This window comes from Zootoca vivipara, chromosome 5 (assembly GCF_965207765.1).
Source record: "Zootoca vivipara chromosome 5, rZooViv2.hap1.1, whole genome shotgun sequence".
Taxonomy (NCBI): Eukaryota; Metazoa; Chordata; class Lepidosauria; order Squamata; family Lacertidae; genus Zootoca; species Zootoca vivipara.
In genome coordinates, this window is record NC_142588.1 from 8,010,745 (window position 1) to 8,038,494 (window position 27,750).

Here is a 27,750-nt window from a genome sequence, read left to right on the forward strand (position 1 = left end):
TTAATGCCAGACTTCAGATCACAGACATATGTGTGTAAAATGAATTGTACCACATAAAATTCACCTCACATGATAAAAAGGCCATGTTCTTCCACATGTTTGCTTGCTGCATGTGGTGATCTTCCTCTCTAGAGGCATCTGTTGGGGGGAAATAAGATCTGTGACCCACATATGGGTAATTAACAACAGAATTGGCCAGATTTCTGGATTCTCTCCCGCAGGAGAGAGGCTGCAGCAAAGTTTAAAACAGTTGCAGAGTTCAGCAGAAGCATAGCTTGGGAATGCAGGTTGTTGGACCCCTTTTCATATCTTGTTTCACTTCACTTCTTGTTTCACTTGCCCCTCTCTCACACCCTCTGACAATGAACAGACCACACAACTGTTAAGTAAGTTTAAAAGCTTTACTGACAAAATCCAAAGGTCTGGTTCATGCGTTATTCCATATAGCAACAAGAAGAACACAGGTACAAAATACAGAAAGATTATTACAAGCATGCGTTCTGAGCTTGGAGCAAACGCAGATATGTCATTTCTGGTTGGTTCCATGGCATGAAGAGAGAGTGAGGAAAGGAAAGTGAATAAAAAGCATGACCTGAGTCTCGCAATACAACTCCGTGGTCTTAACTCCTTCATGCATATTTGACAGCAATTTTGTACAGCACTCCCCATCTTTTGCTCTCACAGAACATCCTGCTCCGCTCTGTCCAGAAATTTTTCATCTTCCTGATAGCTCAAAGTGCCTCAAGGGGTTGTACCTTCTCCTCCAGCAGGGCAGCCACTTGCTGCAGGTAATTCCTCAGGTAGAAAAAGAAACAACACTGGCACGGCCAGTCACCGCAGCAGCTCTTGTTGTCCATATCTCTTGCTCCTATGCACTCCAACAGAACACTCCAGCTTTTTTCCTGCGAAACACCTTCACAAACACCCCTGTTTGCAATCTCCCAGTGATGTAGAAATGGGGTCTGCTAGCTCCACATCACCTCCTCTCTCAGCAGTAGCTCCCCTCCCTCAGACCATGTAATACAGCACATGGCCCAGAACACACAAAAGCACACAAGCAAGCCTTCAACAACAAGCAACCAGCCTTAGCCCCAAAGGCACAAGCTCACTTTGTTCTCTCTTTTCCACCAATGCCCCTCAAATCTCCCAGTTTACTGGCCCTGTTTGCCAGCTCCCAGAGCCTGAGAACCGAGTGAGTGGATTAGAGGAAGGAAGGTTGGGTCATGTTGCAGACAATTTCATTGCTTTTCTTCTGATTGAAAGTTTTCTCAGCACTTGTTAAACAAGGTGAAATTAATCTTAGTATTCAAAGCTTTTGCTTAGCCAGTTTTCCAAGCACTTTCGGTACTGTATTAAAATTAATTTCTAAGTACTTGCTTTTCCCAATTTAGCTACTCAAAATGTGCCCTTTTCTGCTGTCAGTTTGTTAGCTTTATCTTTGTGTTCTTTTTAATCTCTGCAAAGTACCTGATTTGGCTGCTTTGTGCTTGACAGTCTGTTGATTACTACATATTCAGTAATTAGCTGTAAAGCTGGCAGCTTGACAGACTAGGTTAATTTCATATAGGCATTGTTAATGGTCCTCTTGGGCAATTTTATTTTGGCAGCATTTTTTCCTGACAGCTCAGGACTTTGTGGAAAGCATGGCCTCCACAGGGCTCTCCCTGGATAAATCTGGCCCTAAGCCAATGGCTTAGATCTGGTGTTTACCTCTGTGGACAAGGGTGATCTGACACTAAGTTCGAGTAGAACAAAAGAAGTGCCATGGTCGAATTACTTCCTTGTGCAACTAGACTTCACTGCAGGGAGGTGGGACCAGTTTGATGGTCCACTCCTGCCACTTAATGGATCCAAATGGCTTCCAGAGAGTGGTAGCCTCTCAGCTGATTCTCTGGTGGCCCTCTGGAATATGAAGTTAACCAGGGCTATCAACTGTCTGGCTCTAAAGCGCCCTCTCCAAATGCATGTAGCTCAAACGGTCCTGTGGTATTCCCCGGGACTGAGGGTGATGAGACAATCACTGAGATGGCTAGAGTGACAGTAGTGAAAGACTCATTCTGAATTGAACTGAACATGGGTTAGAGCTCAGCATCGAGCTTACCAAGTGGCAATGGCAAAGGCAAAGAACACCTTCTTTGCTGCCCCATTGCATCAGCAGAAAACAGTTCCAGGAGAGTCTCGTATTTTGTAGAACCACCTTTGTCATCGTGGTCCAGTAAGAACTCCAAGATCTCCAGCAACAATTTTGCTGATAAAATTGGTTGAATCTGGAAGGAGGTAGATTCCATCATGGTAGCAAGGACAGGATGAGAAAGTGCCAGCGCTCTACCGTGTTTCTCATAAAATAAGACACTGTCTTATATTTATTTTACTCAAGAAAATAAGCCTATGGCTTATTTTCAGGGGTGTCTTATTTTTTAAAAAAATTACCTCCTCTTCCTGTTGCGGCTCGGCGCCCGGAACTGGCTGCTGCGCGCTTTGTTGGCTCTTGCCGGGTCCCGTCGGCGCTCGGAGCGGCACGCGCTGCAGCTCTTGCCGCGTCCCGCTGGTCGGTGCTTGGCGCGGCGCACGCTGCTGGGCATTTTGGAGGGGCAGCAGCATCATAAAAGCGAGCCAGACGGAGCAGGGCAATGGGCTCCGTGGGTTGGTGAATGCTTCCCTCTTGAAGGAAGCTTTCCCAGACCCCCTTAAAAAACCACTTCTTTAAAAAACCCATCTTTGGACCCCACCACTATGGCCAATTATCATCCAGTCTCTTGGACAAGGTGATTGAGCGCGTGGTCAAAGAAACAACTCCAGGCACGTCTGGACTATTTGGACCCCTTCCAATCAGGTTTCAGGCCCAATCATGGGAACATCCTGTGTGGGTGTCTGGAGGTAGTTGGAGGGTGGATGGAGGTTCATTGATGGAGGTTGAATCCCAACAAGACAGAAGTACTGTTTCTGAGGGACAAGGGGACAAACAGGTGTGGGGGATTCCCTGGTCCTGAATGGGGTAACTGTGCCCCTGAAAGACCAGATGTCCAGCCTGGGAGTCATTCTGGACTCACAGCTGTCCATTGTGGCATAGGGCAACTGTCTACCAGTTCCATCTGGTACGCCAGCTGAGACCCGGCATACTGATGGAGCTGAGAGTGATACATGCCCTGGTTATCTCTTGAACTACTGCAATGCACTCCACATGGGGATACCTTTCAAGGTGACTCAGAAACAACCAATCCAGAATGTGGCTGCAGACTGGTGACTGGTAGTGGCTGCTGGGAGCATATAACACCGGTCCTGAAAGATCCATATTGGCTCCCAGTATGTTTCCAAGCATGGGTGCGGGTGGTGCTGTTGTCTAAACCACAGAGCCTAGGGCTTGCCGATCAGAAGGCCGGTGGTTCAAATCCCATTGCTTGGTCCCTGCTCCTGCCAACTTAGCAGTTCGAAAGTACGTCAAAGTGCAAGTAGATAAATAGGTACTGCTCCAGTGGGAAGGTAAACAGCGTTTCCGTGCGCTGCTCTGGTCCTCGAAAGATTCCATCAGCGGTGTCTCCGAAAAATTTTACACATCACTTGGGAAGACAGGCAAACTAATACCAGTGTACTGGAAGAAGCAAAGATCACCAGTGTTGAAGCAATGATTCTTCAACATCAACTTCGTTGGACTGGTCATGTTGTGTGGATGCCTGATGATCGTCTTCCAAAGCACCTACTCTATTCCGAACTTAAAAATTGAAAGCGTAATGCTGGTGGTCAACAAAAGAGGTTTAAAGACTGTTTCAAGGCAAATCTAAAAAATGTAGTATAAACACTGACAACTGGGAAACACTGGCCTGTGAGCGCTCCAGTTGGAGAACAGCCTTTACCAAGGTGTCATGGGCTTTGAAGAAACTCGAACTCAGGACGCAAGGGAGAAATGTGCTAAGAGGAAGGCACGTTTGGCAAATCCACACTATGATGAACTCCCGCCTGGAAACCAATGTCCCCACTGTGGAAGGATGTGTGGGTCCAGAATTGGCCTCCAGTCACTAACGGACCCATTGTTAAAACCGTGTTTATGGAGGACAATCTTACTCGGCGAGATTGCCAAAGAAGAAAGAAGAATATTAGTCATGCCTATTCAGGGGTGGTAAACACATGGCATGGTGGGGTTATACTGCCCTCTCATGCCTGAAGGCAGGCGATGCAGTAAGATCTTTGTCAGTAACCATAAGCAGATGGCTCAGTCCATTTCTTGTCTTGGCCCAGAGTGGCTGTGTGTTCTTAATCCTCCCAACAGTCCACAGTCCTTATGTTAGTCAGTGCCAGGGTGAGTGTACAGTCTCTGTTCTGCTGTTTGTTACATGATTAGTCACATGATAATAGACTGGAGTGACAGCTCTCTCTGACTTTGAGTGGTAGACTCCAGCTGCTGATTTTTGACAGGGGAAGCTGGGAGGATCAACACAGCTAATGTATTGCAAAGCAAGAGAATAAAATGTGCATCTTGGAAAGGTCTATGGGTAACACACTCTTCTCATTCTACACTCTGATTCTTTGACTTTTGGAGCCAAAAAGGGTTTAAAAGGATCTGAAATCACATTGGTATCAGATGGTTTTTCAGGAGCTAACACCCTTTTACGACTGGAAACCTGCCCTCTAGGCACTGCATGAGGATCTGAAGAGGCACTGGCAACGTAATTATGAATTGCTTCATGAATTTTCATGAGGATGTAAAGGTTTTTCATGGACGTGACCCTGCAATATTTATATTTGGAGGCATTTTCAGGGTATCACAGCGCCCAAATTTGCTTTCTTGAACAGCTGCAGTCCAAAATGAATGAATCAATAGAACTGCAGTATGCATTCATCAGGAGCTGAAGGGCTGCTCTTTGTGGAGCACTGATGACCATGTGTTTTTCAAGTTTCATGAGGCACAATTGCTTCTCTTTTTACCATTGTTTCACCTGGGGCCTGAAGGCAGCTCCCCATAGAGCACATCCTTGGGGATCCTGCCACCTTCCATTCTGTGGACGTGACCAAGTCAGTGTAGACATTGCTGAGGCAGAAGTGTGACTATACTGGGAATGTGGGCTTGGAAGAGCAAATATTTGCGAGTCTGTTGTGCCAAAATCTTCCTGACACAGTGCATATGGAAGGCACTGACCCATTTCTCCTGTCAGTTGTAAGTTGCCCATGACTCACTTCCATAAAGCAGTGTGCTCAACACACAAGCTTGGTAGACCTTCATATTGGTACTGGTCATTAGCATAACATTCTCCCAGACCCTTTTGGAGAGGTGAGCCATTGCCGGAGCTGCCTTGCCAATACACTTGTCCAGCTCAGCATCAGTGGAGAGGTTTCTGGTTATGGTGGAGCCCAGGTAGACAAAATTGTCTGCCACCTCAAGCGTGTGATCACCAAAGCTGATGCGTAGAGTGCTGGCAGTGTCCTGACCCAAGATGTTTGGCTTGGGTCAGGCTGATGGTGAGGAAACACTTGCAAAGCCTTCCTAGACCATCGTAGATGCTACCAAGCAGGGAAACTACTGCATTTTTGTGGATCCCATGAAGCATATATTCTTTCACTCAGTACCAGAATCTCCACGGAAGAAGAAGAAGAGAAGAGTTTGGATTTGATATCCCACTTTATTACTACCTGAAGGAGTCTCAAAGCGGCTAACAATCTCCTTTCCCTTCCTCCCCCACAACAAACACTCTGTGAGGTGAGTGGGGCTGAGAGACTTCAGAGAAGTGTGACTAGCCCAAGGTCACCCAGCAGCTGCATGTGGAGGAGCGGGGACGCCGAACCCAGTTCCCCAGATTACGAGTCTACCACTCTTAACCACTACATCACACTTGGATGGGCTTCTGAAAGACATGAGACTATTAGTTCCGGTGCAGAATTAATGTTTATAAAAAATAACGGGCGTGGGTCTTCTGAATCTGATCTCAATTTAAATAACAATGCAGAGAGAGGTTCTGTAGAAACATGTAGCACTCACTTTTCCACTGAAAGCCCACTTGGATGGGTTTCTGAAAGACATGAGACTATTAATCTCAGAGTTGTGGGTTCAAGCCTCATATTGGACAAGATTCCCGCATTGCAGGGAGTTGAACTAGATCAGGCTTCCTCAACCTTGGCCCTCCAGATCTTTTGAGACTACAATTCCCATCATCAGCTAGGGATCATGGGAGTTGTAGGCCAAAAACATCTGGAGGGCCGAGTTTGAGGAAGCCTGAACGAAATGACCCTTGATGACACTTGTGATCCTTTCCAATGCTACAATTCTATGATTCTAAGTGTTTATCAAACTCACTTTTCAGAGCGCTGATAACTTACCTCTTGATTCTGGCCTTCATCTGAAAGCAGTGCACATGTGCTTCTAATTGCCTAACTGGTGTAGCTGGCTTATATTTTCACTAGAAAATTGAAAATATCCAGGCGACCTTACAATGCAGTGTTAGTCAACTACTTATCAAACTCCATGCCTCTTTGGCAGGGATGTGAAGGCTTAGTGTTGATTGCAAAGGGGTGGATCTCTTCCATGGGGTCCACAAAGTTTTTCCTTAATGTGGAACGATTCCTCAGTGTCAGAATTGTACCTTAGGCAGCCTTACTGGAGTACAGTACAGGCGGACTAGGTTGCAGAACGCTTAGGACAGCATGTCTAGGTGCCCTGGAAGAAGTCATCGCCATGTGGGTTATTTCCAATAACCATGACAAACTTGGCCAGAATACAGCAATAGTACCACTATATTGCGTACTTCCTACATCCTTTTGCACCATCAGTGGCAGAAAGGCACACTTGAAGCCTATGGTGAGTGCAGAGCAGTGGTCGAGAATGGTGCCTTCTATTACTCTGTTTTCCCCCTTGAAAATCTTTTTTGTATGCTCGTATAATTAGTTGCTGCCATCTGGTGGTGGGACGATATTGTATGAATAATCTTTGCAGCAGTGAAATGTTAAAACATTCTGAAAACAGATCTAACATATTAAGTGTAGTGCAAGTGGTTTGAGCAGACATTTGCTGCTCTGAACACGCTCTGGAATGTATGTTCAAACTGCATCCACCACGATTACAACGCTTTGTCTGTATTGACCCAGAAAGGAAATGAGAAAAATCAGACATAAAATGACACATCAGAATCTTGTCGTTCATGCACCTTTTGCTCTAGAGCTGATACACACTTTATTTTCTTCCTCTGTCACAGGCCTGTAACCACAGGGAGGTATTGTGGGGCAAACCCCGTCCTGGATTAGACTGGCCACAGTAGGTCACCCAGTCTCTCCAACCACCACCTTGGCACTTATGGGGTGGCCTGGGGTGACAACTGTCCACAACCCTATTAGGAGACTAGATTGGAGATCCTTCAGATACCCTATATTAATTCACTTTGCAATATATTTTCTCTTATATTTTCTTTTTATCATTTCCCAAGACTAAGGGAAACATTACCTGATCCTAATCATGTTTACTTGGAAGTTATCTTAATAGGTTTGCAGCCTAATGGTTAGAACTATTTTTATTTTATACACTGAAGTTACCATGACTAATCTAGAACCAAGAGCTCATCTTTTTGCCCAGGGGAGGAGGTGATCAGGAAAACTGTGCAGGAAGAAAGGGTTAACAAGCTTATGTCCGCAATGTTTCGGTTTCCTTTCAAACTGTAGCCAGAGCAATTGTGTTGTGCAAGGCAGTGCAAGACTGTCTCGCCAGAGTGGTGCATGCTCTAGTTATCTCCCACTTGGACTACTGCAATGCACTCTATGTGGGGCTACCTTTGAAGGTGACCCGGAAACTGCAATTAATCCAGAATGCGGCAGCTAGGCTGGTGACTGGGAGTGGCCGCCGAGACCACATAACACCAGCCCTAAGACATTGGCTCCCAGTATGTTTCCCAGCACAATTCAAAGTGTTGGTGCTGACCTTTAAAGCCCTAAACGGCCTTGGTCCTGTATACCTGAAGGAGCATCTCCACCCCCATCGTTTAGCCCGGACACTGAGATCCAGCGCCGAGGGCCTTCTGGCGGTTCCCTCACTGCGAGAAGCAAAGCTACAGGGAACCAGGCAGAGGGCCTTTTCGGTAGTGGCGCCCGCCCTGTGGAACGCCCTCCCATCAGATGTCAAAGAAATAAAGAACTATCTGACGTTTAGAAGACATCTGAAGGCAGCCCTGTTTAGGGAAGCTTTAAATGTTTGATGCTTTATTGTGTTTTTGATATTCTGTTGTGAGCTGCCCAGAGTGGTGGGGGAAACCCAGCCAGATGGGCAGGGTATTAATAATAATAATAATAATAATAATAATAATTAATAATAATAATAGGGCACAGTAATGGCAACAATGAACAGCAGCCCCTCTTGAGGATTTCAGGCAGGAATTCCCCCGTCTTGTTTAGCGATGCTGGGGATTGAACTTGATACCTTCTGCATCCAAAGCAGATGCTCTATCACAGAGCTGTAGCCTTCACAGCACTAAGGCCAGAGTTGCACCTCTGCCTGCTCTTGGTGATTAAGATCTGCTTACAAAAGGGCAGCAGGCAGAGGCTCCCCTTCTTCTTTGCTGTTGTGCTTAGATAAGAGATAACATCTTTCTGTATCTAACTCCATATGAACTCCAGGTGACTGACAGGTGGGTTTGGTTTGTCCAAAATGGCCTTGTGGGCCAAATTCTGAGGCCTGGTGAACCTGATTAAGCCCACAGGCTGCTAAAGACATTTGTCGCAAACACACCCAGCCCGTGGAACAGCTGTTGCCTTATCATTGCAGCACCTGAACTACCTTAGTCTGCATTCTGGAGCATATTACCTGTGTTTAAGAATCTTCATCTTTTGTGGCTCTGCAGTTCTGTCCTTCCCATGAACATGTGCTTAACATTCTTAAACAAAACTGTTGCAATTAAGGGATTTACATGGAAGGTAAGCTGAGAGTAATTCTGTCTGCAGATGAAAATTTCTGGCATATGCTGGTTTATTTTAGTACCCTCTTTATTACTAATGTAAAATGGCCTGATATTAATATCAAATTAAATATTTTTTCCCTTTTTTTCAGAGCTACTTGAAAGAAATTTTAAGAGAAATAGGCATCTACAACGTTAAGGGAACACACAAAAACACTTGGGAACTTAAGCCAGAATACAGGCATTACCAAGGAGAAGATAAGAGTGATTAGCACAATTGTTAAGCCAGCAAGAAAGTTGTCAATTGTGGGAGCAAGAAGAGTTGCTGAACTGTTCACCCTTAAAATACTAAGTGTTAATAATTTTTTAAGAAGTCTAGCTTCATTAAAAAAGATTCTGCAAGAAACATGTTTTGGTTCTGCAAACATATTATTTAAAGAATAAACATGCATTAGGTTTCTTTGTAATAATTGGCCTTTTATCATTTTTATTTTTTTACGTTTTGTAAAAATATAACAATGTTAGTAAGGACTGGTATTATTTATTGCAGAGATGTGTTTATTTCAGTACTAAAATCCTGTGTGGTCCTGACCATATTATGGGTTGCTGTCCAACTTTTTGAATTATGCCTTATTAAGAAATAGAAGTGGAACATAGTTTGAATAGCTTCTGAAATGATGGGAAGAGGAAATTAATACAAAACGAAAGCATTTAAATACAGTAAGTAAAAATATGACTTCTTTGTATTAAAATTATTTTGTTTCTGTATTAATAAAAGCAGTTTCTAATTTGTACAAACACAAAATGCTTGTTCTGCTTTTAGATTTAAAACATTCATGGTGGCTTTAGGCCACAAGGGTCAGCTGATCAGTATTCTTCATGACCAGCCATTCTAGAAATTAGGAAGGGGCAGGTGCTGCTAAGCATTACTCAGTTCCTGAGTTCATATATTTGTTCAAGTTATCTAGGTCTGCGGGACCTTCAAAATCCAGCACTTTTTCAGTAGTGCAAACGTTCTTTTTACAAAAAGTAGGAGCCAAGAAGACCTTCCTTAAGAACCAGTTTAGGAGGTAAGAGATTTCACTGAGCAGATGAGCAGAGGGATTTTTCATTTAATTTTTTTCTTTGAGCAGCTGCAGATTGAAACTACAGAAGGAAGAGTTGGAGGGCAACTAACTCCTGTTCTTACCAGTGCACATGAGAGCAAGGGAAGAAGCCAAGCATGTGCCCTCTTCAGTAACCTGGGACAAGAGACCAATGCACTTTATCCTAGGTCACACCTCACCTTAGTTTGCATAAATCAGCTGAATTTATGCTGTTAAGCTAAATTTGATTGCCAGCTGTATTTGCACACCAAGGTGCTGTTACAAACATGCCCACATTGCTGTCGTGGCTCAGGCTTTTGGAGACAGGTTAAAAACCTTGTGCTTATCTTCATAGTCTACTGTTGTACCTGCAATCAAGGTTGTTGTTAGTGTATGTAGATATTTAAAATTTGGTCAGCTGCCTTGAGTATCTTTTGTAGAAAAGATACTTTGAGCATTTGTTACCTTGGGAACTGAATTGTTTAGGGTACTGCACAAAAACTAAAGATGGTGGCAATTGATAAAATTTATGATCTTCTATACCAAACCTAAGCAGCATGCAAAATGTGTGTGCAGAGGCTCATAAATGTGGATGACAAATATGAATCAACTGCAAAGATGGGAAAAGAAAAGCAGGAAAACCCTAGCCAAGGCTGTATCTGAAATACTGAGATTAAGATCACTGTTCAGGTATGGAGTCTGGAGTAGCTTCAATGAAAGGCTGATTTCTGTAATAGTAGTTTTTCTCCGCCCCCCACACCATGGGCCTCAGAACAAACTTTTTTCACATGAACCCAAGGTGTTGAAGAGTGGTATATTTATGTAATAACTAAAACAAAAATACTTTAGCAGGCCATTGCTACATCTAGTTCAATTCTGTCATTTCTGCTTGAATGGCAAAATGTCTGCACTTTTGCTGTGCGTTTTTGGGTACACTCTGTGTAAATTACGTTACCATCAGAGCTAAAGCTAATGGCTACCATCCGGTTTTGTAGCCAGAGTATGATGGCAGGATGATTTTACTGTTGAAATTTTTTTATTTAGCCTATGCAGTGCACAAATGCAGCAGACTCTGGGCTGAGGGCAAACATATTGTACCTCTGCACTGCCCCCTTCTCTTGTAGATAATCCAAATTCTGTAGGCTTAACACAAAAATGAGTTACTGGCAGACATGAGTGACCTTCATTTGCAACAAATCCACATACCACAAACGAGTATGGTAGCAGTTTGCTTTTCTGTTGCACCAGCCACAGCTTTTTAAATAATGGTCTTGCTTCACTCTTGACACCTTACGGTTACCTTCCAACACAGCTGAAATAGGCATACAATCACACAACCCAGAACAAGGAATTTAAACATTCACTTACATTTTGAACTACCTGAAACTTGTTAATGAGAGGGAGAAAGCCATTTCCTGCAATATAGTGGGGGTTGCCCACAGGATGTTCATATAAATTTCTGGAAAACATGTGGCATATCTGCCATCTCTTCCCCAAGCTAGTGTAGCCAAGGCCAGTGAAATAAGCCCATACTATACTCCCCTTCCAAGATGAGTAGCTTCCAGCTTTCCACAGCAATGTGCATATTGAAGTAAACTGTGACTCCCACCTGTGCCACTGCTCATTTTAGGCCATGTGTGGGAAATGGAGATTTTGGGAGAACATTGTGGAGAAATTATTATACTTCAAGTAACAGCCCCCAAAACTTGTGTTATTGCAAAGCTCCCCTCTTGCAGCCAATTCTCACATGTTAAGGCAGCTAAATTAAGAGTTAAGTTTGATCCTGGGTGCACTAAATGTGTAAATTTTGTACTTTGGGCCTTATGAGATGTGAATGTGTCACTAGTAAAGTGCATGGCTTCCTGAAATTTTTCAAGGTAGTGTGAAAGGCATTCTTGTAATCATAGTAGCAATTTATATATTTATTTTTTAAAAAGGATGACCAGAGCTAGTTCTATGCCTATATAACACAGTGGCCCACTACTGTATTAGCAAAGGCAATACAGTATAGGAAAGTTTCAGATTCAGGGGTACAAAAAAACTACAAAGTTTTGCCTGTCAAATATACCAATACTTTGGCACTCTTTTTTAATATGCTAATTTTGTTCATTTTGGGATTCTACCAGCCTGTAGGAGAAACCTTGATGGTGGAAAACCTTTTCCTGCTCCTACCTGCTACAAGCTATCATCTGGAGTGAAGTGGAGCTTCACTCATGGAACAAAACTAGTGCCTTCTCCCCCCACCCCAAAATGCCCTGGAGGGTCCCCCTCAACCTTCCAGAACAGATTTTGTGGTTACAGGAAGCTGTAAGGGGCAGAGTAACTGCACACAAGCCTAGTGGGCCAGTAACTGAATTCTGTGCAGAGGAATTCATTTTGGGGGGGGGGGACAGACATGCTTTTAGGGATCAGTTTCTCAAAATCAAGTTAAACATGAAGGGAGGGGGAATGAGTCACTCCACACTGCCTGACAAAACTCTGCTTGCTTTGGCAGATAATTGTTCAAATTTTGTTTAGATGTAAAAGTAGTATCAGTGATACATCAACAAAAAAAGACCGCATGATGTACACAGTATCTGCAACCCCCTTTTCAATCCCCTCCCCAAAAGATTTTGCTCTGAGCAGCAAGCATTCTGGTGTTACATTGTTTTTTTCATTCACAGGATGAACCTGCTAGGTGGGAAAGAGGGATAGAACAAGCATTGAAGCATCAAAGGGGAACCAAAATGAAAAACTTAAAAAGGATAACAAAACTGTACTACTAAACCGTAACACACATGCAAGACTATGTATAAGTCTCGGGAATACATAGCCTAAGTATCTTTCTTAATACACTCTTGATACACAGCACAGCAACTGCTTGGCTACTACCTCTACATGCCAGGTTTCCGATCTTTTTGGAAACAAGGATCCAAAACTGCTCTAGGCTCACAGTGCCAACCAGGGAGATTCCCCAACTACTACTATCAGTACTTGTAGCACGCCAAGTCTCTCAAAGGAACTTCCTGTTCTTTTGTCTATTAGGATGCAAAGCAACATGCTCCAAACTATCTTTATGGCTTCTACTACCAGTATAAATTTGTAGCAAATTTGTTGCTTTTGCCATTTTGAGATCATAGTAGCTCTCCCGATTTAAAAACCATGTTGCATTTGCTTGGCTTTGACACGCTTCATTAACCTTGCCAAGTGCAAAGTTCACTTTTGTATTATGCTTTGAACAATGCCATGTCAGGGGAGCAGAATGTGGAACAATGGAAAAGGCACAGAGCTCATATTTTTGCATCCTAGAGGAACCCATTTACTTTATCATGGCCTGTCAAGCAAACGTCTCCTGGGACAGCCCATAAAATATACTTCAGGACTTTGCAAACATCAGCAAAAACAGTATGATGCACATTGTCTACACTAATTCTTTGGACTAGTGCTTAAGTTTGCCATTACCACAACTAACCAATTTAGGCTTTCATAAACCACAAAGATCATTAGTGTCCTGTGATTAAACCAGTATTACTTTTCCATTTTAAGTTATAATTACTTTGAACTAAAGCCTCTTGTGTGGACTCCCTGCCTAAAATGCTTGTTTCTGGCACCAAAGATTGCTTTTCCATTTCTTCTGCCTTAGTCATACTTTGCCATGATAAACTGATGAAATCCATCTCTCCTTGACTTGTTCAGAACTCTAATCAGCAGTCTGTATTCAGTCTTCCAATTCTGTCCTCCAGCTAGCTAGCGTGGTTCGTTGAACAGCAAGAAGCTGGGTCCATTTCGGAATGAAAGCCGCCTTCTCTACTAATCATTTTCAGGTGTTTAGAAGAAAGTCAGGTGTAGCCGGCTGATCTTCCAGTTCTAAGGACACCAGTATCGGACGACAGTCTGACACATGCATTAGGCCAGGCTATGCTACTGAAGTCAAAAATCCAAATGCACAAGAGCTACAAGAAGCTTGCTGAAGAACCCTGCTGAATGCATTAAACCAAGAGGCATTATCTATGCTGGGTTTAAATGAGTTTTTTTTTATTTTAGACAGCCTACATGACAAGTTTTTAAAAACCAATGCCTCCACTCCAATTAATTCAGGGTCAAAAGAAATCAAATTAAGCTCAAGATGGCATCAGTCCAGTTTTCAAACAATGCTGAGTCATGATGTTTTGTTGATGAATAAAGAACAGCAGCCAATTATGGTAGATGATAGATGATCCAGAAGGGTTGGTCTCTTGTTACTGTTAAGAAATTAATGAGAGTTAGCCTATGCTTGTACCAATTCCTTATGTCATCATTAAATGTTCACTCTCTTAAATGTTCTCCCTTATTCAATCTGAGTTGCCACATTTATCAGGCACACAGAAAGCGCAAGGAAATTGCTGTTGCATCTTTATGCAAGCCAGAGAGCAAAAGTAGTTGTTCCCGGCCTATCAGCAGATGCTTAACATTCAGAACTTGCATCTCAACTCTTTCCCTAAGGCACTGTTTGAGAGGGTACCAGTCTTGATTAGCCCCCTTTTATTCACGGAAAGGGGGTAATGGCTTCAGCAGCCATATAGAAATACAGCCAATAAATATTTTGGTTTGATATTAAGCGAAGTGTGGTGGCCAACCAAGCATTACTCAGAGTAGACCTACTGAAATTAATGAGCATGACTGATTAAATATCTCCCAAGATCTTTAATCTAGCAACAGCATTTTTTTTTAAAAAAAATTAACAATCCACACCCTTTGCATTTTCTGTTCTTACCCCTACCCACCTGAATGATTTGCTCTTCTATTTAAGCCATTGGCAGGAGAACCTCAACTTAAAAAAGCCTACATTTTCCCCACACTCTTGACTAGCTAACTTAAAAACTGAAGAGCATATCCAAGCACTTCTTTGGCTGGGGAGTCCAGCCACCATCTTTCCTAAAGAATCTCCCACCAGAAGGGCAGAAAATGCATATGCTAAGCTGCATGGAAGACTAGTCAATAGCTCAATAGTTTGTCTTCTATCAGAAAGACAAAAAACGGACAATGAAGTTCAGAGTAAAACTTAAAACACTGGCAAATAACCATCCCAGCTTCATACAAACTGATGGGGAAGTGAATTGGCTGTGACAAGCAAAGGATGTGCCCTTTGACTTGGAGTCGATAGTTCATTAACACAATCCAAGTGCAGAACTTCCAATTTCACTTTACCCTTAAGAATTAATGGTGCAGCCTCACAAAGGTGTACAAACCTCTGGTTGCACAATCTCAAAAAGGATACTACGGAGCTATGAAAGTTGATAGAAAATGCGGTATCATTTGGGTTTTTCTTTTTCCCAAGGAAAATGCAGGAAAGATGTTAGAATTTCAGAGATATGAGTGAATGACGTGGAGAAAGCATATTTATTTTTTCTCCCTAGTACAGCACTAGTACCGGTACTTGGCAACATAATTCATCAGCAGTAGGCAGACAAAAGCTACTACAACACTCAACTTATAATATCTAATGGGAGGAAATTTCATGATTACCAGTTTTAAAGAGATTAGGTGAACTCCTGAAGGATAGATCAATGGCTATTAAGTTGCAATTAGGTAAGTAGAATCTCCAGGTTCAAAGGCAGGCTGCCACAGAACACAAGTTGCTGGGAGAACATGGGCCTTTCTCTCATGTACGTGGGCTGGTTAGTTGAAAATGGTGGACAAGATGGGCTCCCAGTCTGAATCAACAGGGTTTTGTTTCTGCAGCAAATCACCCCATTTATCAACAAGCAAAATTTAAAAGCGCACAAGATTTTAATCGTGGCAAGTTCTCTCAGGAATTTATACTTACACATTTCTCCATTTCTAATCCATCCTTAAAGAAAATCATATAAGGAGTGATACCATCCTCACGGAAATCCAGCAACGCCACCATTCCATCTGGATTCATGTTCTCGCCTACAAAAAACTTTCAGAAGAAAAAAAAAATCTGTTGATGCCACTAAGTTAGAAAGCACTAATATTCACTTGTATAGCAATACACATTTCCCTGTCCAAGCACCAGCCACTTTCCACAGAATACCAGTCTAAAAACAAGCAGCAAAAGATACCTCACAGTATGGAAGTACCGAAAATATGTTACAAAAAAAGGAGGAAGCTTTAGAACTTACCTGGTAATTTTTGAAGTTTGCAAGGATATGTTTGACTTGTTCAGCTGCTCCAGTCATAAACGGCTTTACTCTCTCTGGCTTCGTTTCCTCAAGTCTTGCTTTGATTCTAGAAAAAAAAACCCACAATTCTTTAACACCTAGAATTTAACAAGTACTAGGATTGTACCCAAAAGTTTCTAATAACTGGTATGAAAGGAAAACCCAGCTTTTTACTGCTCCCCTGCATGGATTTACTTTACCTGCCAGTTTTAAATATTTATTGGGAACGTTTTTATTATACCCAAGGCCACATAAGCTTTGACATGGTAAAATATGCCATATTTCTGTATGTGCTTCATTGAGGCAACAATAAAATAGCAGAATAAAGACAATCTTGTATCAAAAGCAGGGGTTGCCTTTGGCCCAGATATCTGGCCTCTAAATATAAAGCAACTGTTACACCGTATCTGTGATACATAGCCTTAATAATTCCATGAAGCTACAGCAAAAAGCACGGTCACTGATCAGTTCTGCCAATAACCAGGATCTTTTAGTTACACCTCACCTTGAGTTGTTTGCATCCCAGCTGGTCCTTACTGGGAATTTTAAGAGAAAGTGATCGTGTTGCCTTCGATTTCATGATACACAGGAAAGGGAAAATTGAGTGTAATCGGTCGTAGACTTTAAGGCGGCTGATTTCTGGAAGCTTAAGGAACTACTGCAGGCATAGGCAAACTCAGCGCTCCAGATGTTTTGGGACTACAACTCCCATCATCCCTGACCACTGGTCCTGTTAGCTAGGGATGTAGAGTTGTAGTCCCAAAACATCTGGAGGGCCGAGTTGCCTATGCCTGAAGTACCGGGTGAGATCTTATGCTCAGAAATAGTCAAGAAATAGTCAAGATGGGAATTTGTTAAAGGTGAAATAATGAAGGCACAAATGCAGACAATTCTAGAAAGAAAAGTGGGAGGCACCTAAATAATCTTATGTGGCTGTATAAGGAGCATACGGATGAACTGAGGTGTAAAAAGGACATGTAAAAGAAATGGGGTGGGTGGGTAGATCTGGGGAATGCTGTGGACATAGTGTATCTTGATTTCAGTAATGCTTTTGACAAAGTTCCCCATGACATTCTTGTGGAGAAGCTGGTAAAATGTGGGTCAAACAACTTAACTGTTAGATTTGTAGCTGGTTGACTAACAGAACTCAAAAACTCAACAGTTCCTAGTCATCCTAGGAAAAAGTGACGTGGGGTGCCAAAGGATTCTCTGCTGGGCCCATTGTTGTTCAAAATCTTTATAAATGACTTTGATGATGGAATTGAGGGGATCCACATCAAATTTGTGGATGATACCAAATTGGGAGGCCCAAAGTAACAAAATGGATTTCAATAGGGACAAATGTAAAGTTCTGCACTTAGGCAGGAAGAACCAGATGCACAAATATAAGATGGGGGACACCTGGCTTACTAGTGGCTTACTAGTGGTACATGTGAAAAAGATCCAGGGCCCAACAGCATGATGCAGTATAGTTTCCAGATCAAGGGAAGGTATACCACTCTATTCTGCCATAGTCTAAAAACACCTGGAGTCGTATGTCCAGTTCTGGGGACCACAATTTAAGGAGGATTTTGACAAGCTGGAATGTGTGCCGAGGATGGCAGCCAAGATGATCACAGGTCTGGAAGCCAAGCCTTATGAGGAAAGGTATGCTTACATCAGCAATGCCATCACTATGGGTATTTGTTACCATATCAGAAATGTGGCCTCAAATTAACCAGTAGCATTTTCCTTTTGACCTTGATGACTTAAATATGATGTACCAAACCTAGTACTGTATACTGAAGAAGACATCCTTCAGATATCTGATACTGTAACAGGATATGTGGGAAGAAGCAGCATCTTAGCAAAATCTGTATGCAGGTGGTTATGGCTTTAAACTATAGCCACACCACAAGTTATAGTTCTTTCAGAATAAATTAAGAGCACCATTGTAATCATCCCTACAACTGGATCCCAGCAGCCCATCTCCATCAGAAGGCAGTGCTGCAACCTTATGGACATCTTCCAAGAGTGTTTGCTATATAACCCTCATCGTAACTGTCTTCTAGCCTTGAAGTGACAGACACCAGGATAGCTTACGCTTTCATGTAGTCCTTGATGTACTTCTTGTAAGACTCTTTAGTGAAGCTTGTTTCCTGAAGGTGGTGGTTCATTACAATGTCAACACCGGTGACAACAGTAGCCTCTGCCCCTTCACCATCTGGACCTTCAGCCGACGCATTTCCACCAATTAAAGCATCATCTATTTCACCTTCTTTCCTGCTCACCATCTAAACCAATTCATTGAAGAGAGAAAAAAGGCACCACTGAAAAGCAAAATCTAATTGTAAAATAATCTGCTCATGTTCATTACTCTACTCCAGGCGTCGGCAACGTTTTCCGGCCATGGACCGGAGCATTCCCGGACTATCCGTCTGTGGGCCGGACATGCACAGAAGCGATTTCCGGCGCTGCGCTATGTCCGGGGCGCCGAATATCGCTCCTGCGCATGTCTGCGCCAGAAATCACTTCTGCGCCTGCGCAGGCGCTATTTTGGGCGTCTGCTCAGCGAGTCCCCGCAGTGAGCAGGGGAATTGCTGAGCGGGCGGCTCATGGGCCGGAGGTTGATGATGCCTGCTCTACTCAAAGCTTTAAAGAGAAGTTTTAAGTCCAGAAACTAGTTCAGCTATGAGCAAAGCTATCAAAGTGGAATTTGTCAGCAAAGGGAAAATAAACTGCCCAGAGAATCAATCTTAAATCGGAAGTCTTTATGATTAAGACCCTAATTTTCAAGTTTTTTGAAACACACATGCATACATACTAAACCTGCTACTTAATCAGTTTTTTACTTCTCTCCCAATTAAAATCAAGGGATTTTATAATACTACACCTCAAATTACGGTACTCGGTTTGGATGCCACAATTACCACTATGTAGAGCTTATCTTGCAACCTAGCCCCTCTCAAGTCACAATAACAACTCTGTTATAAAGGTGACCCATATTCGCATGGTGATGCATAGATTATGAAAGGCTGAAGCATGGATCTCTCCCACTCCTCACTCTGACTGTGCAGACCAAGCCACATTGCTAGGCATCAATTACCTGACATGGTCACTGCGCAGTAAATGTGAGCTTCGGTTAGTTTAGGAGTTCATAGAAGAGACTGAAATTTCCCAGTTTGCCTGATAGTGCCAAAATGCCTCATGGTACCAAAACACAGCTGAACTATACTATAATATAGCGAGGGGCCTGGGAGAGACCAGGGTTCGAACCCCACCCCACTTACATAAAATGATAAGATTTACAAACAAAGCTTACCTTCCCTTCCACTTCCAGGCAGAGTCCGCTGGCCACTTCTTTGACCTTGTAGATGTCCGAGAACATCTCGTCTTCTGCGGGCAGAGGGAGGAGGAGAGCGCGTGAGGGGGGGCTCTCCATGGTCGGACGGCCGTTCTCCCTCCCTCCAACCCCACCCTCCTCTCAGGGGTCGCCCCTCTTTTCCTCCCTCCCGACTCAGGCTTTGCGAGGGCCCAAAGGTAGATGCGGCGCAGCCGCCGCCCGAAATGGGAAAAGGCCTCGGGAACGCTGCACCGGAAGCCAAGAGGGAACACGCCGGAAGCACCGCCAAAGGCCTCCAGCCCCACGGCCCCTTCGGCAGCCCCGCTCACGCAAGCGCAGTAGCTGCGGCAACAAGACGCATGCGCAGCGAACAGAACACCGGGGGCGCCAGTCTTCGCCCCCCCCACCCGCTCCCCAGTCTCCCTTCCCCCTCTCTTCTGCACCGCGGGCGGCGCAGGCGCAGTGTAGTGGGAGGGCGCGAGCTGCCTAGCCCGGGCCGCGGAGCCGCGCAAGCGCAGTACGCGCCGCTCTGGGGGCTCCGTGGGGGGGGCCCGACCTCGATATAGCCCGACGGCACTGAGAGAGATTGGCTTACGGCTAATGCAGTCCCGGTAGATGATCATGGCTGAGGCGTCGTCGGGCGGTGGTGGGTCGAGCGGGCGGGCGGGCGGGCGGCCTCGGGGAGCGGAGCGGCTCGGCAGCGACTCCCGGCGAGAGCAAGGAGCGAGGCGGAGAAAGGCCGAGGCGGTGCTTCCACTGAGCTCATATAGCCAGCGGGGCACGTCCCTGCCATCCGTGCGTCACCAATCCCTGCGCTCCCCGCCACGCACGGAGCTGTGACGCAAGCGCGCCTGCAGGCCGCCGGCCCTCCTCCCCGCGCTCACGTAGAGGCAAGAATCTCGAGAGCTGCTCTCTGCGGGCCGGAGGTAGAACTTCCCGGTTCCTTCGCAGCCGTCCCTCTCCTCCCTCCCGCTCCGCCGCCCATAAGGAAACAACGAAGAGGCGGCGTGGTTGCGGTTTCGCAGCAGCTGGTCCTCGCTGAAACTGAAGCCAAGAGAGGAGAGGAGACCCTGATTTCGCTGATTTCAGCCTTAGAATACTGTAGTAGAATCATAGAATTGGAAGGAGTTCCAAGGGTCATCTAGTCCAACCCCCCGCAATGCAGGAATCTCAACTAAAGCATCCATGACAGATACGGTACTATCCAATCTCTACTTGGAAACCTCCAAGGAAGGAGCATCCACCACCTCCCGAGGGAGTCTGTTCAAACAGTTCTTACTGTCAGAAAGTTCTTCCATATTTAGTTGGAATCTCCTTTCTTGTAACTTGAATCCATTGGTTCGGGCCCTAGTTTTCTGGAGCAGCAGTAAACAAGCTTGCTCCCTCCTCCATGCGACAGCCTTTTAGATACAGGTAGGTAGCCGTGTTGGTCTGAGTCGAAGCAAAATAAGAAAATTCCTTCAGTAGCACCTTAAAGACCAACTAAGTTTATATTTTGGTATGAGCTTTCGTGTGCATGCACACTTCTTCAGATACACTAGAAACAGAAGTGTCAGACCCTATATATATACAGAGGGTGGTGGGTGGGAATGGGAGATGGGCTGATGGGAGTGGTAAACCTGTAGATGGGTGTTAATGGCTGCTGATGGCTGCAATTAGTCCTGGGCTGAGGTGCTAAAGAAAGCTTGATCATGCATAATGAGATAAGAATCCGATATCTCTATTCATCCCAGGTGCTTCCATGGTTTTAAGCTTGGTAATGATTTCCAATTCAGCAACTTCCCTTTCCAGTCTGTTCCTGAAATTTCTCTGTAATAAAACAGCTGCTTTGAGATCTTGTATAGAATGTCCTGGGAGATTGAAGTGTTCTCCTACTGGTTTTTCAGTCTTATGGTTCCTGATGTCAGATTTATGTCCATTTATCCTTTGGCGTAGGGTTTGGCCTGTTTGTCCAATATAGAGAGCTGAAGGGCACCGTTGGCATTTGATGGCATACACAATGTTAGAAGATGAGCAATTAAATAGTCCTGAGATGGTATGTTGGATGTTGTTGGGGCCAGTAATGATGTTGTCCGGGTGTATGTGGCAGCAAAGTTGGCATCTGGGTTTATTGCAGGCTCTGGTACCAGTGTCCATGTTAAGTCTGGTGGTTGTATTATTGTGGGTGAGGAGTTGTTTAAGATTGGGTGGCTGTCTGTAGGCAATGAAAGGTCTTCCTCCCAGAGCTTGAGAAAGGGAGCTGTCATTGTCCAGGAGAGGCTGTAGATCTCTGATGATGCGTTGTACTGTTTTAACTTGGGAGCTGTATGTGATGACTAGTGGTGTTCTGTTATTTTCTTTTTTGGGTCTGTCTTGCAGCAGGTTCTCCCTAGGTATCAGTCTGGCTCTGTTGATCTGTTGTTTAACTTCATCAGGTGGATATTTTAGTTCTAAAAAGGTTTGCTGTAGATCTCTTAGGTGAGATTCTCTGTCTGTAGAGTTGGAACAGATACGGTTGTAGATACTGTCTGTAGAGTTGGAACAGATAAGGTTTCCAGGGTCTGTTGTCCATGTGTCCAGATAATAAAGATATCGTCAATGTATCGTAGGTACAAGAGAGGTTTGAGTGGGTAGGAGTCTAGGAAACGATGTTCTAAGTCTGCCATGAAGATGTTGGCATACTGTGGGGCCATGCGGGTGAAACCTTCCACCAGACATTCAATGACTTTCACCCCACCATCAACCTAACAATGAACCAATCTATGCAAGAAATACATTTTTTGGACACTACTATAAAAATACAGGATGGACGTATAGACACCACCTTATACAGAAAACCAACTGACCGACAAACATATCTACATGCTTCTAGCTACCATCCCAAACATACCAAACAATCCATCGTATACAGCCAGGCCCTACGTTACAACCGTATCTGTTCCAACTCTACAGACAGAGAATCTCACCTAAGAGATCTATAGCAAACCTTTTTAGAACTAAAATATCCACCTGATGAAGTTAAACAACAGATCAACAGAGCCAGACTGATACCTAGGGAGAACCTGCTGCAAGACAGACCCAAAAAAGAAAATAACAGAACACCACTAGTCATCACATACAGCTCCCAAGTTAAAACAGTACAACGCATCATCAGAGATCTACAGCCTCTCCTGGACAATGACAGCTCCCTTTCTCAAGCTCTGGGAGGAAGACCTTTCATTGCCTACAGACAGCCACCCAATCTTAAACAACTCCTCACCCACAATAATACAACCACCAGACTTAACATGGACACTGGTACCAGAGCCTGCAATAAACCCAGATGCCAACTTTGCTGCCACATACACCCGGACAACATCATTACTGGCCCCAACAACATCCAACATACCATCTCAGGACTATTTAATTGCTCATCTTCTAACATTGTGTATGCCATCAAATGCCAACGGTGCCCTTCAGCTCTCTATATTGGACAAACAGGCCAAACCCTACGCCAAAGGATAAATGGACATAAATCTGACATCAGGAACCATAAGACTGAAAAACCAGTAGGAGAACACTTCAATCTCCCAGGACATTCTATACAAGATCTCAAAGCAGCTGTTTTATTACAGAGAAATTTCAGGAACAGACTGGAAAGGGAAGTTGCTGAATTGGAAATCATTACCAAGCTTAAAACCATGGAAGCACCTGGGATGAATAGAGATATCAGATTCTTATCTCATTATGCATGATCAAGCTTTCTTTAGCACCTCAGCCCAGGACTAATTGCAGCCATCAGCAGCCATTAACACTCATCTGCAGGTTTACCACTCCCATCAGCCCATCTCCCATTCCCACCCACCACCCTCTGTATATATATAGGGTCTGACACTTCTGTTTCTAGTGTATCTGAAGAAGTGTGCATGCACACGAAAGCTCATACCAAAATATAAACTTAGTTAGCCTTTTAGATATTTGAAGATGGCGATCCTATCTCCTCTCAGTCCCCTCTTTCCCAGGCTAAGCATACCCAGATCCTTCAACCGTTCCTCATAAGGCTTGGCTTTGTTATAAGAATTTTAAGATCTCAAATATAGAATAAATATTCATAAATGCACAAATATCTAAATATATGAACCATGTGTCTGAAGTAGTATGGGAAAGCAATCCTGGAGCCATTTTGACTCTCTCAATGACCTCAAATATTCCTCTGCAGAAAGGGAGGCAAATGAGAAAAGCCTTCCCATTGTTTTTCCCCCTGCAAATCCTGTCTTAAGGGCATATTTGTGTATGAATAGGGTGAGCCTGTGACCTGGGTTCAGGAATTAAAGTATTAACCATAACAAAAGAATGGCCAGACTATCCATGTAATGCAATCAGTGTCCATTATTAGGCATCCTGGCAGGCAGGATTTCTGCTGTAGACTGCCTCTTCCTGTGATGTATGTATGAATGATGTATTAGGGGGTGGGCTACAGGGTGGGCAATTCAAATGTCTATATAAGGGCTTGCGGAACTCCTGTTGCAACAGTTCCTTAAATAAAGATCAGGCTTACTAGCCACTTTGCTTCTCAATAAACTCTGGTTGGCCTGTGTTTTCTCCTACCGATAGTGAACCTACTTAAGGACTCTATACAGGCTCTGGAATACCCATAAGGGAGCAAGAAGTTCTTCTTATAACAGCTTCTAGAGACCCTTGATCATCCTAGTTGCACTCCTCTGCACATGTTCCAGTTTGTCAACATCCTTAATTTGTGGTGCTCAGAACTGGGCACAGGACTCCCTGAGTCACCTTGGCTTGTGTGGGTGGGCCAACCCTGCTGAGCACCGTAGTTTACAATGCACAGTTGTAATTCCCAGCAACCCTCAAACTACAGTGCCCAGAATTATTTGAGGGAAATAATATTCCTTAAATGTGCTTGAACGTTATATTGTGTACACAGTCATAGAGTCTGCATGCAGTCCTATCCAGCTAATTTCTATCTGAAATTGGGTCACCCTATGCTGGTTTGGTCATTCTAGATTTTATGCTGATGTGGCACACAAAATTTCCAGCTGCTCCTTTGAAGGGTTGTCAAACAACACAGGAGTCCAGCTAGTATAACTGTTTGACAACATCATAATTTGTACCTTTGCATGATTCGCTCCATCCCTGGTTGGGTGATGCTTAACAGAACATCACCTTGAGTTCCATGATGGAAAAAATGTGGGATAAAATGTAATAAAATGAGTAAGTAAATAAATCATTATTCCATTACTGTATAATTTATGCATATTTTTGTGGTTCTTTTTATGCAGTAGAACTTTTCCATGGCTATTGTCCCCAGCTTCCCTCCTTACTTAATTCACTGACACTGATCCTCCAAGCAGACATGCTTAGAATCAGGCTGTTGGGCCACATTCCTATACCCAAGTACCTGGGAGTAAGACCCATTGAATAGACAAGCATAAAACGTATAGCTGCAAAAATAACAGTACTACAAACATGTATTTGATCCACCAACCAAAAACTTGGCTGACCAAGATTCAGTACTGTACTTATAAGCTTGCAAACCACATTCAGTAAAGAGAAGGCACATCAATTATTTTATTCCCTATTTATTATTTAAATTCTATACATGCAATTTCAGTGTTCACTGAGTGATCTCCATCACCACTCTTCAGTCTCATTATTTGTATGATTTTGATCTATATCTATTTCTTTTAATTCTATCACTATTTTTTAAATGATTCCCCCCCCCACAACCAACCGTATGTTTTTTTTAGCTGTTCTTATTTTTAATCTGTAAGCCGCCTTGAGCCCCTATTAGGGTGTGTGTAAGTAAGTAAGTAAGTAAGTAAGTAAGTAAGTAAGTAAGTAAGTAGGTAAGTAAGTACAGTAGTACCTCACAAGACTAAGTGTTACCGGTATTACAATTCAGTAACTCGTTCTCACCCATTCACCTCCCATTGTAATTTTGGACATAAGCCACGTTGACGTCAGACACATACTCAGGGGGAGGGGGGGGAGAAGACGGAGCTTTTCCCATTGGTTGAGCCGCGACGAACGCCGGCTGACGCGCACGCCCCGCCTCTTCGCTACGCGGTGAGAGAGGGGGGGAGAGCGGCGCATGCGCGCTTGCGGACTTCCTTTCGCTCGCTCGCCCGCCCTCCCGGCTCTTTCTTGTCTCCCGCCCGGTGAGGGGCAGAAGTGGGAGGCTGATCAGGTTTGGCTCCTTTCACGCCGTCCCTTTTGGGGCTGCGGTCTCTCCGGGGTGGCCGGGCTGAAACGCCTGAAAGGGGGGGGCGGATAATGTGAGGGGGGGGAAGTCTCTTCTTTCCCGCCCTTTTCTGTGAGGGGAAAACTCCGTTGGGTTTTTTTTCCCTGGGAGGTACTAGGTCCATGGGGCGGTGAAGTCCTCCCCCCCACTCCGAACACGTCAGGAAGGCGGAGAGCTGTTATTTACTAAAAGTTAAACAGTAAAACAGACACGCAACAAGTAGCCAACGGGGGGCGGGGCGGGGGTAGTTCCTCGCCCCCCTTTAATCAAGTAAATTGTTATAAAATTTTAGGGTGCACGCACATAGCAGACGCACGCTCCAATCTTCCCAGCCTCCCAAAAATTAGGAAATATCTCCTCGAGAATATTGCACATTATTTTAGCGCACAGAACAATCCCCTCCCCACTCCAAAAAAAAAAAAAACACGTCTTCTCTCTCCTAATGGATTATTTTCACGGCAGGAGGAGATTCCTGGAAGAAACCTCTCCCCCTAGTTCTTTCACTTAGCAAATCCTGCCTTAAGGGCATATTTCGTGCATGAATAGGGTGGGCCTGTGAGCTGGATTCACGGACTAAAGTATTTGCCATCACAAAAGAATGGGCCAGGCTGCCCGGGTAACGCAGTCCGTGAAACGTCACCTGTGACGTACGTGTGATGCTTTTATGGTGGCCTTTTGCTAAGGGGTTGAGCAACGCCAGAAGTCTTTATAAAGAATATAAGAGATTCCCGCCCACTTTGTTGTTCTTGGTCTCTCTCACCACCTTGCAGGGCTGGGAAACAGTTTCAACAGGAATATAAAGATCTGCCTTGCTTTCCATTGGATCCTGTTTCCACCCATTCTTCTCTGACTGATCATGGACTTAGGGGACTCATCAAGTCCATTGGGGAGTTAGGTAGCAAAAGCTAGCCCCCCCCCCCATTTTCCCCCACAACAAAAATAAATAAAAATACTTAACTGACCAATTGCAGTGCGGATAGCTTAGTTCTGTCATCCAACATTAATCCTGGCTACTCCCATGCCCCCAGCTACAATTAAAGCCAAGGGGGAAACTCGAGTGCACAGACACATGGTACTATTGCATGTGCTGCATGATTCCCATTTCTCACATTTGTATGTTTAGTGTGGCAGCGGCTGCACTCTGGACTCCCTGCCCGTTGACATTATGCAGGTGCCAAAGTAGGGGTCATTTTAATCTGTATTAGTATTTTAACTTTTGTATGTCTTAAAGTAGGATTGTGGGTTTTATTATTTTATTTTACAGTATTCCTGCATTGCAGAGGGTTGGAGTAGATGACTTTCGTGGTATCTTCCAACTCAACAATTCTATGATTCTATGTTGTATCTTTTTTGTAAACGGCTTTGAGGTTTTCTTACAATCAAGCGGTGCTCAAATTTTATGAAATAAATAATAATAAACATTCCACCTGCTTCTAAAAGGCCACAGATAATTGAAGGCCGAAGGCCTGGTTACAATGGGAGACTTTCGCCTGGCGCTTAAAGATAAAGGATGGTGCAAACAGGAAGTATTCAATTGTAATTTAGGAGTTAATAAATTTTTGGTTGTTTCATGCTTATTTATTATTTTATTTAATTACATTTAATATATAAATTTAATATACCAGCCTTGTGTTCTCATGCTCTGGAGGCCAGGACACGAACAATAGCTTGGAACTGTCTCCCTCAAGAGGCTATGGGCTCTCCTTCCTTGGAAGTTTAAAGCAAGAGGTTGGATAGTCACTGATGCTTTAGTTGAGATTTCTGCATTTCAAGGGCTTGGATTAGATGACCCTTAGGGTCCCTAATCCCTGTCCGTTCCCCCCATCTGACTGTCAAGACCTATCTCAGCCATAACCGAACCCTATCTAACGGTTTTAACTGTCGGGGTCTAACTTTTAACTCTGCTTTTAAGATCTAGATTAGTTTCTAGATATACAGGAGGCTGACCCAAGGTCCATCCATCACAATATGTGATTGAAATTTAGACCCAGTAGCAAAGGAAAATATTGGTGAAGTGTATACAACTCATAAAAGAGGTATGAAAGTTTTGTTACTGGGTTAATATTAAATATTAAATTAATATTCCATACTTCCTCTGAGAGATAGAGAGAGTATA

General features: G+C 43.9%; 2 protein-coding genes, 1 long non-coding RNA gene and 1 other non-coding gene across 4 annotated transcripts in view; 2 read left to right on the forward strand and 2 right to left on the reverse strand.

Moving 5' to 3' along the window:
- GTF2F2 (general transcription factor IIF subunit 2) overlaps nucleotides 1–9,669 on the forward strand; it is a 55,119-nt gene extending 45,450 nt beyond the window's left edge. Inside the window, exon 9 of the mRNA XM_035137523.3 lies at nucleotides 9,017–9,669. Within this exon, the coding sequence (XP_034993414.1) occupies nucleotides 9,017–9,136 (120 nt within the window). The 3' untranslated portion in view covers nucleotides 9,137–9,669. The remainder of the gene's footprint in view (nucleotides 1–9,016) is intronic.
- A 4,273-nt stretch (nucleotides 9,670–13,942) lies between these two features.
- On the reverse strand, nucleotides 13,943–20,137 carry TPT1 (tumor protein, translationally-controlled 1). The gene is made up of 6 exons (XM_035137525.3): nucleotides 20,010–20,137; nucleotides 19,394–19,467; nucleotides 18,175–18,365; nucleotides 16,054–16,159; nucleotides 15,735–15,851; nucleotides 13,943–14,169 (listed from the first exon to the last, which is right to left on the reverse strand). The coding sequence occupies exons 1-6, from the start codon at nucleotides 20,035–20,037 to the stop codon at nucleotides 14,167–14,169; spliced, it is 519 nt and encodes a 172-aa protein (XP_034993416.1). The 5' UTR covers nucleotides 20,038–20,137; the 3' UTR covers nucleotides 13,943–14,166.
- Nucleotides 14,244–14,374, reverse strand: LOC118096673 (small nucleolar RNA SNORA31). The gene has a single exon (XR_004693952.1). It is a non-coding gene; the product is annotated as a small nucleolar RNA SNORA31 (small nucleolar RNA).
- Nucleotides 20,138–25,524: 5,387 nt separating the features above from the next.
- Nucleotides 25,525–27,073, forward strand: LOC148685553 (uncharacterized). The gene is made up of 2 exons (XR_015950111.1): nucleotides 25,525–25,580; nucleotides 26,899–27,073. It is a non-coding gene; the product is annotated as an uncharacterized LOC148685553 (long non-coding RNA).
- The last annotated feature ends 677 nt before the right edge of the window (nucleotides 27,074–27,750 follow it).